Source organism: Alexandromys fortis, unplaced genomic scaffold (assembly GCF_014885135.2).
Source record: "Alexandromys fortis isolate MF-2015 unplaced genomic scaffold, M_Fortis_MF-2015_v1.1 scaffold_208, whole genome shotgun sequence".
NCBI lineage: Eukaryota > Metazoa > Chordata > Mammalia > Rodentia > Cricetidae > Alexandromys > Alexandromys fortis.
This window is the reverse complement of record NW_026068082.1, coordinates 2,335,647-2,347,986: the sequence shown is the minus strand read 5'-3', so window position 1 is coordinate 2,347,986 and position 12,340 is coordinate 2,335,647. Positions and strand designations below refer to the sequence as shown.

The window sequence follows — 12,340 nt, the reverse complement described above, 5'->3', positions numbered from 1 at the left end:
TGGTAGATTAAAAGGGAGCCTGGAGAGATAGTTTAGTGGTAAGATCACACACAGGGCTCACAACCACCTGTAACTCCAGCTTCAGGGACGTTTGCCCTCTTCTGGCTCCCCGTGGTGTCAGTCTGTGTATTCCTTAATGCTAAGGAACTGTTCTCTGCAGAACAAATGTTACTACTGCCAGACCTTATTGATTTTGAGACACCATAAAGCCCCAGACTGTCCTCAAAGTCAGGGCCATCCTAGCTTCACCCCCCACCCCCACCCCCCACCCCCCGTACTGGGACTGCAGGTGTGAGCAGCCATGCATGGCCCTGATTGCAGATCTTAGGGAAGTCAGTCAAGGTTAGTAGCTGAGTCCCTGTTTCCTTCTCATAGAAGCAGCTTCAAAAAAGAACTAAAATAATCTGATTCTTAGGTACAGTTTGGACTTTAGCTGTTAAACTTTGGCATGACTCTCCAAGCCTCTGTTTCTTCGTCTTAGGTGTGAGAAATCAGTCTTAATTCATAGGGTTGCTTTAAGGAATCAACAAAACAAGACACACACAAAACACTCAGACCGGGTTGTTTTGGAACAGGATGAGTACTTGATGCACAGTTTAAAACAAAAAGAAAGGGCTGTGTGTGGCTCCATGCACAGGCTTGGTGGGTGAGTGGGCCTGTGTGGTTGTGGGTGGGTCTATGTGGTAGTGGGTAGATCTGTGTGGTAGTGGGTGGGATCTACGTGGTAGTGGGTGGACCTGCGTGGTAGTGGTGGACCTGCGTGGTAGTGGGTGGAATCTGTGTGGTTGCGGGTGGGATCTGTGTGGTTGTTGGTGGACCTGCGTGGTAGTGGTGGACCTGCGTGGTAGTGGGTGGGATCTTCATGGTAGTGGGTGGGCCTTCATGATAGTGGTGGACCTGCGTGGTTGTGGGTGGACCTGTGTGGTAGTGGGTGAATCTACGTGGTAGTGGGTGGACTTGTGTGGTAGTGGGTGGGCCTGTGTGGTAGTCGGTAGATCTTGCTTGAGTGTAGACAACACCTAGAAACAGGCACTTCCTCTAAGGCAAAATCCCTTGGTTCCAGTTAACCCACTAGAATGCATGTATTCCAGTCTTTTAGGATGCTTTTGTCTTCATGTGCTCTCTTTTTCTGTTTTTGAGACAGTGCTTTTGAAGATGAGACACTGAGGCTTCGGCAGCTGAAGCTGGACAATCAGGTGAGCTGGGGCTCTCGGGGGCCGTCCTGGCTGGAGCTGGTGGTCTCGGCTCTGAAGTCATGACAGGGTCTCACAGAAAGACTAGATGGGCAGGATCGCTCGTGGCTGCTCATTAAACAATGTCTGAACTTAGTCGTCAAGCCAAAGGTCTGGGCTATGGCAGGAGCAGGGCGATTTGACGATGTAGCAATTAACTGGCTTTGTTAATAATCAATGAAAACCTCCTGACACCTTCTACAGGAACTAGAAGAATGTTGTAGCCGGGCCTGGTAGCACTAACTGGTAATCCCTGCTCTAGAGAGACTGATCACTGCGAGGTCAAGGTCAGTCTGAGCTGCATAGGGAGACCCTACCTCAAAACACTAAAATATGATAGATAGATAGATGATAGATAGATAGATAGATAGATAGATAGATAGATAGATAGATAGATAGATGAGTAAGTAAGTGAATAAATAAGTAAGAGATGTATTGGCCTGCTGCTTATTGCCATAACAAAATACATGAGACTGGGTACATTATTTTTAAAAAGAAACTTACAGATTTAGAGGCTAAAGTCCAAGATCAGCAGCTTCATCTGGTGTCTGGTGACGCCCGTCTTAGTTAGGCTTCTAATGCTGGGATAAACACCGTGACTGTAATCATCTCACAGCCTGGAGTCCATCATGAAGACAGTTTGCTACAGACTTGCCTAAAGGCACATCTTAGAGAGGCATTTTCTCAACTGAGGTTCCTTCTTCCCAGATGGCTCTAGTTTATACCAGATTGCATAAAACTAGCCTGCACAGCCCCCTTAGCCCTCACAGCCCCCTTAGTTATAACACAGCATGACAGAGACCAACAAGGAAAATAATTGGTACAGGAGAGATGCCATGTGAAAGGGCAGGAAAATAACTTTGTAGGTGGAGACTGCTTGTTCATTTCCCCGCTGCCAAGACCCAAAATAATCACTAACTTTTACATCTTAAATGAATCCATTTCTATTATTTTGTATTTTACCATGAGGCTCGTTTGCCAGTAGGTAAGGTTCTTGTGTGTCTGTCTCCTTCAGCAGCTACATGGCATCTCCCTGACTCTACCTTCTTTCTCCCAGCCTTCAGTTTAGTTTTCCTGCCTACCTCTATTCTGCGCTGCAAAAGACCCGAAGCAGCTTCTTTATTAACCAATGGTAGCAAAGCATATTCACAGCATACAGAGGGGATTCCCACATCATAACTTTTTTTCCTTTTTGGTTTCTTTCGGGGATGCATAGCAGGCCTTAGCTGGCCTCAAACTACAGAGATGCTCCTGCCTTTGCCTCCTAAGTGCTGGGATTAAAGACGTGTCCAACCCTACCCAGCTTTTTGATTCTTGAAATAGATTCTTGCTGTGTTGCCCACCCAGGCCTCAAATTCATAATCCTCCTGCCTCTACCTCCTGAGGACTGGGTTTATAGGCGTATTCCACCACAGCTGGCACTTCTTATGACCTCTTGCTCTTGGAACCAGCTGACACTCGGGGTGGGCGGGGCTTAATCCCTTCCCACAGCAGGCCTGCAGATGATTTATCCCTTCTACCAGGCCATGGCTTTCTCGCACTGCCTTGGAACTTGCTGTGTAGCCCAGGCTTTCTCTGAAGTCAGTCCTCCTGCCTCAGCCTCTCTGGTGCTGGGTTATAACCTCTACCCCCATTTCCCCACCCTTCAGCGTGACTACACTTGACTGCATGGGGCCCTGCTTCAGCATGTGACTCTTGGGAGCAGACACTGCAGGTCATGTCCACACTGGAACAAAACCACTTAACAGTTTTTCCTTCAGTTTTTCCTTCTCTAGAATTTGGTCTGTGGCAGATCGCTGAGTTCGAGATCTACAGAGTGAGTTTCAGGACAGCCAGGGCTACACAGAGAAACCCTGTGTCAAAACAAAAAAAACAAAAAGCAAAATTTTGGCCTGTGCTTGCTGCTGTGCTGTTTAAATTTTGTTTTGTTTTACTTTGTTTTGTTTTGGTTTTTGGTTTTTTGAGACAGAGTTTCTCTTAGTGGTTTTGGAGCCTATCCTGGAACTTGCTTTGTGGATCAGGCTGGCCTCGATCTCACAGAGATCCGCCAGCCTCTACCTCTTAAGTGCTGGAATTAAAGGCATACACCACCATCACCTGGCTTATTTTTTTAATAGTGTTATTCACAGGTTTTTTAATATACATTTTATTTATTTATTTAATTTCTATGTGGGAAGGGGTTGGGTTTTCGCGACAGGGTCTCACCCTCCAGCCCAGGCTGTCCTCAGTCTCCCGAGTACTTCGATTGCAGGTATACCCTACCCTGCCTAGCTGTGTTTATTTCCTTTACTGGACTAATAGAATAAGAACCAAGGACAGATTTTTTTAGTAACTTATTTTTATTTTATGTGCATTGGTATGAAGGTGTCAGATCCCCTGCAACTGGCTCTTCAGACAGTTGTGAGCTGCCATGTGGGTGCTGGGAATTGAACCCGGGTCCTCTGGAATAGCAGTCAGCTTTCTTAACCACCGAGCCATCTCTCTAGCCCCAATTTATTTTTATCTTATGTGCATTGGTGTTTTGCCTGCGTGTATGTCTGTGTGAGGGTATTGGGTCCCCTAGAACTGAAGTTATAGACAGTTCTAAGTTGCCCTGTGGATGATGGGAATTGAACCCGGGTTCCTTGGAAGAAAAGTCAGTGTTCTTAAACTGCTGAGCCATCTCTCCAGCCCCCCAAGAACAGATATTAAGAGATACATTTATTTTTGATTGACACATAGTGATTGTACATATCTGTTCGGCACTGCGACATTGCCTGCCAAGTTTGTTTATGTGCATGTGTGCTTGTCCCTGTGTAAGGGAGTCAGAGGACAGACAGCCTTTGGGTCTCACTTCTCACCTGTCTAGCCGTCCAGGTTAGCCACTCAGGAATCTGCAGAATCCCAGTCCCTGCCTCCAATCTCCCCATGTGGACACCCAAGGATTACATGGTTACAACAGCTAGATTTTATGTGGGTTCCGGGCATCTGACCTTAGAACAAACTTGCATGGCAGACACTTTTACCCATCAAGGTGTCTCCCCATCCCATCCCCCAGTGTGTGTGTGTGTGTGTGTGTGTTTGGTTGGTTTTTGTTTTATTAGCTCTTTTGAAACAGGGTCTCTCTTTGTAGTCCTGGTTCTCCTGGAACTCACCCTGTAGACCAAGCTGTCTTTGAACTCACAGAGATCCACCTACCTTTGCCTCCCGATGTGCAGGGATTAAAGGCACTGCCACCATGCCTGGCTCCCACAAAGTACATATTTGATGATCATTCCATCAGCGTTCCCTAGCCTAGGGACATGCAACAGTCTTTCATTACATCCTGCATGAAGGAAGGAAGGCATGTGCAGTGCTCTGCAGTAACACGCTGTAAAGATTAGGCAACTTAGAACTATACCTGACATCCGTCGCTTTCATGTTTGCTTTTCTGTGTGATTTTTTTTAAATATTTGTCAAAACCATTTAATAATCACGTGAGTCCACATGGGGTCTACCTGACAAATCTGATGGCATACAAAACAAAGTGAGTCTAACCAAGAAAACCGTGAGTTCTGAATCTAGTCAACACCTAAGAACAGGCCTGGGGAGAAGGCCCAGGGTGTGGCTGAATTCTGCAGTAGAGTTGCCTTGGTTACCAGTGCAAGCCAGAACTCAGTGGCGGGAGGGGTGGTGACTGCAGATGGAGCAGGTCACCTGCAAAGCAGAGGAGGAATCGGCAAAGATGAGATGACATTTTCCACCGTGGAGATCAGCAAGGACCACCAGTCCCCGTCATGGATGCCACATAGAACAGTATTCCAGACTCATACCATCAATTGTGACCCCTTTGATCCTACCTGAGACTCCCCTAGAATCTTTAGAAATTACCAAAGGTTAGTGGTGCCTGCTAGCGTGTGCCTGTAATGGCAGCACTGAGCAGGTAGAAGAGGGATGGTCACAGGTTCAAAGCCAGCCTCAGCTGCATAGCAAATCCCTGCCTCTAACATTGGTGTCGCATTTGCTCTTGGCTTTTGCCTGCCCTCTCTAGCCTTAAATCACCCCTGATTTCTGCAAGACCGGATACAGTCCAGATGAGAAGCTGGACCACTTGAGTTCCCACCAATGCCGGAGGCTTTTTGTCTCCAGCGCTTATTGGTTCTTAGCGTCTCAGTGGGCATGAAGTAGCAGCTGGGTCTTCATCTCCCTAATGATCAATAGTGCTAAACTGCTCATAGCTTAAAACAAAACAAAATAACAACAACAACAACAACAACAGGATCTAGCTGTGTGGCTCTGGCTGTCTGGAATTCCAGTTCCAGGAAATCTGCTCCCTCTTCTGAGCTCTGTGGCCATCAGGCATGCACGTGGGGCACAAGCATACATGTAGACAGAACTGTTGTGCACAAAGAAAAATAAATATAATTTAAAAATAGTGTATGTGACAGAGCTTTCCCTTCTACCTTACTGGGACATTTCTCTCATATCCATTCCTGCCTTTTTGCCTGACTTTGCTTTATCTTGCTGCTGTTTTGGTTTGGTTTAGAGGAACTCAATGTCCCCCTGTTAGCCAGTCCTGGGATCAGTGTCCTCCTGCTTCAGCCTCCAAGTGAGTTTCCACGTCATAACCATGACTTTACATATACAGGGTGTGTATGTTGGTTTTTGCCAATACAACACAAGCTGACATCATCTAAGAGGGACCCTCGGTTGAGAAACAGCACCCATCCGATGGCGCATAGGAAAGCCTGGGGGCATTTCTTGATTGGTGACTAATGTGAAAAGGGTTAGCTCACTGTGGGCAGGGCCATCCCTGGGATGGTGGTCCTGGGGTATATAAGAGAAGACTGAGCCCCTGAGGAGCAAGCCTGGCAGCAGCATTCCTCCATGACCCCTACTCTGTTCTCGCCGCCACCTGCCTGTCCTGACTTGCCTTTTGTGGGAATGAAGTCTCTCCTTCCAGGTCAGATTGGGTCATGGTGTTCATCACCGCCACTGAAAGTCACTAAGACGCAAGCAAGCATCCTGCAGAGTTGCCCCGGCCCGGCTCTTTATCTCTTGTCTACCCGTAAACTGAATTTCCCTGCTCAGAATGTCCCAACTATCTTTTCTTTCTTCTCACTTCTGATCCAAGTTCATTTGATTTCAATTTGTAAGATGAACAAGAATGCAAAACTGAGGTTGGCTGTGGCAAAATATCCGAATAATCCCAAGATTTGGGAGGTTTGGGCTAGATGGTCTTTAGCTGAAAATCATTCTGGAATACATAGGTAGACCCTGTCTCAGAAAAGAGGAAAATGCCTGCCCTGAGTATTTCCGTTTCTTCATTTTGTAGACCAGGTTGGCCTCGAACTCACGAGGTCTGCTGCCCGCCTGAGTGCTGGAATTAAGGATATGCACCTCTTTGCTCAGCTGGCATGTTTGCATCTCTTGTGAAACAAAAAGAGATTCACAGTAGCTCTTAGGATTTGTTTTTAAAAAGAAAAGAAAGGCCGGCTAAGCTATTCCATGAGGGTAGGCTGTGCGTTGTAATGCCGCATTTTCTCTCTAGAGGGCACTGCTGGAGAAGAAGCAGAGAAAGAAGCGCCTTGAGCCACTTATGGTCCAACCAAACCCCGAAGCCAGGCTGCGCCGGTTAAAGCCTAGAGGTGGCGAGGAGCACACACCTTTGGTGGACCCTCAGACGCCTCGCAGCGATGTCATCCTACATGGTGTGTATTTAGACAGTGCCTCCCACGTATGGCTTAAGTACGATTTTCATAGACCCAAGATGAGGCCGGAGAATGCAGACACGGTGCACAAAGACAGTACCAGCTCCCTTCCTAAGATCCTGCCTTATTTTTATAATCACGTTCTGGGTCTTTGGGAAGAGAAATCGTGGAAGATGCCTTCAAGTTTATGTCCAACCTAGAATTATTGATTTTGATGCAAAGTGAATGGCACTGTCCGAAATGAATGAATGAATTCTCAAAATGAATGAAAAGTCTGGCCCTGAGCCACACGCCCAGCCTTGGCCTCACTCCTAGGTTCTGAAGTACAGTTTGAGTAGCCAAGCCTGTTGGTAGACTCGGTCCCTGACCTGGACACACGTGCTTATGACGTTAAGGAAGGAGAACTGAGGTGGCTGGGTAGCCCTTGATTGGCCGCATCCCGCAAAGCACCCAGCTCACTTCCGGTCCACAGTCACTCTTTCTTCGCGCTCCTAGGCATCGATGGGCCAGCTGCTTTCCTTAAGCCAGAGGCTCCGGATTTGGAAAGCAAGCCTCATGTTCTCTCAGTGGGCTCCCCTGCTCCGGAAGAGGCCACCGACCGAAGTGCAGGTGGGGAAAGCCCTCCAGTGGAGACCGCCTCCAAGCCAGACCTCCAGGAGATTCTCCAAAAACACGGTGAGGGTGACGCTCGGTTTATGGCAGGGTGCGGGCCTTCCTCTCGTCGGCTTGGAGTCTAAGTGACCCAGACTTGGGTAGTGTGGCTTGGGTTCCAGCATCTTTGACATCTAAGGTGGAAGGGGGGATACTTGGCAACAGTCGTCATTTGTGCTGTTGTCTGAGAAGACAAGATAATGAAATACAGAGTAGTCATTATCACATATGACTTTTCATTTTGCCCTTTTTTTTTTTTTTCTTAAACCTACTTTCTTTCGAGACAGGGTTTCTCTGTAGCTTTGGAGCCCATCTTGGAACTAACTCTTGTAGACCAGGCTGGCCTTGAACTCACAGAGATCAGCCTGCCTCTGCCTCCCGAGTGCTGGGATTAAAGGCTTGTGCCACCACCACCTGGCCTTATACCTAGTTTCTTTTTCTTTTCTTTTTTTCCCCTTAAGACAAGGTCTTGCCATGTGACCCAGGCTGGCTTCCAATCTGAGATCCTCCTGTCTCAACCTCTTGAGTGCTGACACCGTAGACATTTATCACCTTGCTTGGCTATATAACTTGTCCTTCAAGTGAGGACAGTGAAAGCCAGCAAGGAATTAGTGTATGCTAGGTGCTTGCCTTGCCAGCCCCTCCTGGAAGAGTGGTTCATCCGTTAGAAATAGCTTCTGAGAGTCGGGGAGCTGGCTTACTGGTTAAAGACACCCGCTGCCAAGCCCGACAGCCAGAGTTCAATCCCTGGAACCCCAAAGGGAGGAGGAGGATTACCCTCCATACTCACCTGGCAAACCTGTCAACCTGAGTTTAAACAGAGCCCATGTGGGGGAAGGAGAGAAGCACTCACAGAATAAACAAATTAAAATGTAACTTTTAAAGGTTTAAAGAAGAAAATGGGTTCTGTGCGAAATTGTATGGAGCTTTATTCTCAGATGTCCTCGTGGAACGTTTATTCTGGCTGAGGCTTTGGGGTCTGGGGAATGCAACCCAGACGGTGGAGCGCTTGCCTAGCAAGCCTGAAGTCCTGGGTTTGATTCCCAGCACTGTGTGTAGAGACACGTGCTTGTATTCCCACCACTTGGAAGGTGGAGGGAAAGCGTTCGTTCAAGGTTCTCCTTGGCTGTATAACAAGTTCAGGGCTATCCTGGACTACATGAGACCCTGTTTGAAGAATAAGTAAATGTGGGTTTGTGTAAAAAAGGTGCCTGAGAGTCCCTGGAGAGCCCCTAACCCAGACAGAGTGGTTGGCAAGCTGCCCAGAGAAAGTGCGAGGGCCTACAGCAGGAACTGGCCCATTGAGGTGACAGTGGAGCATGGAGCAAGATGCAGGAGGGTGGGAGGGAGCATGGGTAGGCTCAGAGGGGCTATTGCTGGCTATAGAGATGTAGGCATACACCTTTACTCCCAACACTTGAGGAGGCAGAGGCAGGAGGATCTCTGTGAGTTCAGGGCCAGCCTGGTCTACATAGAGAGTTCCAGGACAGCCAGGGGTTCCATAGTGAGCCACTCGTCTCAAAAAACAAAACAAAGCAAATGCTAGTTCCGTAGAATATGGGAGGCCACAGCAAGACTTTGGAGTTTGCCTAAATCATAATGGGAGGCTGTGGTGGTGGTGGTGAGACAAGGTATATGTAGCCCAGGCTGGTCTCCAGCTTGTTATGTAGCCAAGGATAGCCTTGACTGTAGTAATAGGAGCGGTGGGGCTGTGTCCCCAGCACCCCAGCCGCCTGCTAGCTTATGCCCGAAATAATTACACAAACACTGTATTCTTTTAAACACTGCTTGGCTCATTAGCTCTAGCCCTTACAGGCTAATTCTCATATCCCGATCAACCCATCTCTAATAATCTGTATAGCATTAGTCTTACCGGGAAAGATTCATCCTATGTCCATCCTGGGTTGGAGCTTCATGGCCTGTGTCTCAGCAGAGCTATCGCATCTACCCGGGAGAGGAGAGCATGGTGTCTCTGAACTCACTTCCTCTTCCTCCCAGCATTCTGTTCTGTTTATTCCTCCCACCTATGTTTTCACCTATCAGGGCCAAGCAGTTTCTTTATTGCTTAACCAATGAAATCAACAGATTGATATATGACACTCCCACATCACTTGACTTTCTGATCCTTCTGTTCTGCCACTGTCCTCTGAGTACTGGGATTATAGACATGCACTACCATGTCTGGTTCCAGTTAGCAATTTATTATTGCATTTTTATTTGTGTGTGTGTGTGTGTGTGTGTGTGTGTGTGTGTGCCGTACACACATGTGGCAGTCAGGCAACTTTAGGGAGTCAGTTCTTTGTTTCCACCATGTGGATCCAGGAATCAAACTTAGGTTGTCAACCTTGGCAGCAAGCACCTTTGCCCACCGAGCCATCTCGCTGGCCCCAGTTGGAAAGGTTTGAAGCAAGAAAAAATTGAAAACTTCTTTATTTCCAGTGTGATCTTCTCAGACAACAGACGGCTGACAGGCTTTCCTTTTCTGCCAGGCATCCTGGGTAGCGTGAACTATGACGAGGAGACCGACAATGAGGAAGAGGAAGGGGACAATCTCAGCTCCCCGTCAGCTCATTCGGAAAAAGAGAGTTCTGTGGCCGGCCAGAAAGCAGCCTCGGTACGTGGCGCTGAACCAGTGTCCTTTTGCAGCTGCTGTGACCATCCTCAAACATGGAGAACTGTTTACACCGAGGCTCGTGATGCTCCCTTTGACTCACCAGATCGGGAGGGGACTGAAGACTGGCAGGATTTTGTCGCCAAGTGTCTGACCCAGGACTTGAAGTTTGTACCCGATTCTGGTTGCTCACAGAAAACTCTGTTTTCAGGAGACGGGAGCTGCTGGTGTCACAGCCCAGCAAAGCGATGCCCAGCTTGGAGAAGTGGAGAATTTAGAGGACTTCGCATACAGCCCTGCCCCGCGGGGTGTCACCGTGAAGTGTCGAGTAACTCGGGATAAGAAAGGCATGGACCGCGGCCTCTTCCCCACTTACTATATGCACCTGGAGAGGGAGGAGAACCGGAAGGTATGGGGTCCATCGTAGGCTGTTCTCTTCTTTTCTCTGAGCACTGGTGATGAAATGTCATCCACGGCAGGCAGACACCCCTCTGCTAAGCCCTTAACCCCCAGATGATCCTGAGAGAACAAGGCTGTCGTGGGAATTGGTTATGCCTGGGGAGTCCCACTAGTTAGACAGCGTCATCTGATAGTGGGCTGTGTACCCAGAAGTCCTGTTCTTAGTGTCTCATGTCAGAACTAGTCATGGTCAGGATCTCTGATTCCTCACCCCTGCCCACCCTCAAGAAAAGCTTCTGTCCACAATGTAAGGAAGTGGAGAGTGTTTCCCCGCGCTACGATGGAGCTCAGGCCCCTGTACACCTGTAGCTGCCCCACCACGGAGCTGCCCCAGCCCAGCAAGAGCGCAGGAGTGTGCGTGTTTTCACCTCCCTATCTTTCTCTTTCTTGATGTGGAACTCATGTAGCCCAGGGTGACTTGTTGAGTTTCAGATCCTGCTGCCCTGGCCTTCCAAATGCTGGATTTCGTTTGTTTGTTTATTTTTGTTTGTTTGTTTGTTTGTTTGAGACAGCCTCTGCCTGGCAATCCTGAAACTCAATCTGTAGATAAGGCTAGCCTTGAATTCAGAGATCCACCTGCCTCTGCCTCCCAAGTGCCACCACCACCACCACCACCTGGCTATTTTGTTTTTTGTTTGTTTTAGTTTGGTTTTTGAAACAGGATCTGTCTCTGTAACTCTGGCTGTCTTGGAACTCTCCAGGTAGACCAGGCTGGCTTTGAACTCACAGAGATCCTCCTGCCTCTGCCTCCGGAGTGCTGAAAGTAAAAGTGTGTACCACCATGCCTGTCCTAAGATCCACTTCTTTGCACAGAGAGATACTGGTGAACACTTGTGGTCTCACTGGACTTGGGTTTGACTGACATTTTTCTTCTCTCAGATATTTCTTCTTGCTGGTAGGAAGCGGAAAAAGAGCAAAACCTCCAACTACCTGATCTCCACAGACCCGACAGACTTGTCTCGTGATGGGGAAAGTTACATCGGCAAACTCAGGTGATGACGCCTCAGCTGGCCAGCCCAGTCTTGTGTAGTTCTGTAACCCCAGGATAATCGCTGTTTTATCCCCCACACCCCTTGTTCTCTGTCACTGAGGATTGAACCAAAGGCCTCACACATGTGAAGCAATTGCTTTACCACCGAACTACATCCCAAGCCTTTGCTATTGTTTTTTGTTTGTTTGTTTGTTTTTAAGTGATTCAGTTATACAGATGTGTTCATCTTAAAAAGAAAAACTTTAGCCAGGCAGTGGTGGTGCAGGCCTTTAATCCCAGCACTTGGTAGACAGAAGCAGGCAGATTTCTGTGAGTTCAAGGTCAGCCTGGCATACAAAGCTAGTTCCAGGACAGCCTGGACTGTTACACAGAAAAACCCTGTCTTAAAAAAAAAAAAAGAAAAAAGAAAAAAAAAATTAAAAGAAAATGTTGAGGCCAGTCACTATCTCACACACCTTTAATACCAGAATCTGGAGACAGAGCAGGTGGACCATGATTTCCAGGCCAGCTAGGCTAGTTAAAATAATAATAATTTATTTTATTAAATTGTTTATTAATTGTTGGGCTGGAGAGATGGCTCAGCAGTTAAGAGCACTGGCTGCTCTTCCAGAGGTCCTGAGTTCATTTCCCACCAACCAGATGGTGGCTCACAACCATCTCTAATGAGATCTGGTGCCCTCTTATGACCTGCAGGCATACATGGAAGGAATATTGTATATATAATAAA

The 12,340-nt window shown here is 47.7% G+C and overlaps 1 protein-coding gene across 1 annotated transcript in view; it reads left to right on the top strand.

Moving 5' to 3' along the window:
- Positions 1 to 12,340, top strand: part of Tulp3 (TUB like protein 3) — a 24,077-nt gene that overhangs the window by 7,110 nt on the left and 4,627 nt on the right. Inside the window, exons 3-8 of the mRNA XM_050122026.1 lie at positions 1,145 to 1,196; positions 6,742 to 6,901; positions 7,397 to 7,576; positions 10,042 to 10,166; positions 10,375 to 10,572; positions 11,502 to 11,614. Of these exons, the coding sequence (XP_049977983.1) occupies positions 1,145 to 1,196; positions 6,742 to 6,901; positions 7,397 to 7,576; positions 10,042 to 10,166; positions 10,375 to 10,572; positions 11,502 to 11,614 (828 nt within the window). The remainder of the gene's footprint in view (positions 1 to 1,144; positions 1,197 to 6,741; positions 6,902 to 7,396; positions 7,577 to 10,041; positions 10,167 to 10,374; positions 10,573 to 11,501; positions 11,615 to 12,340) is intronic.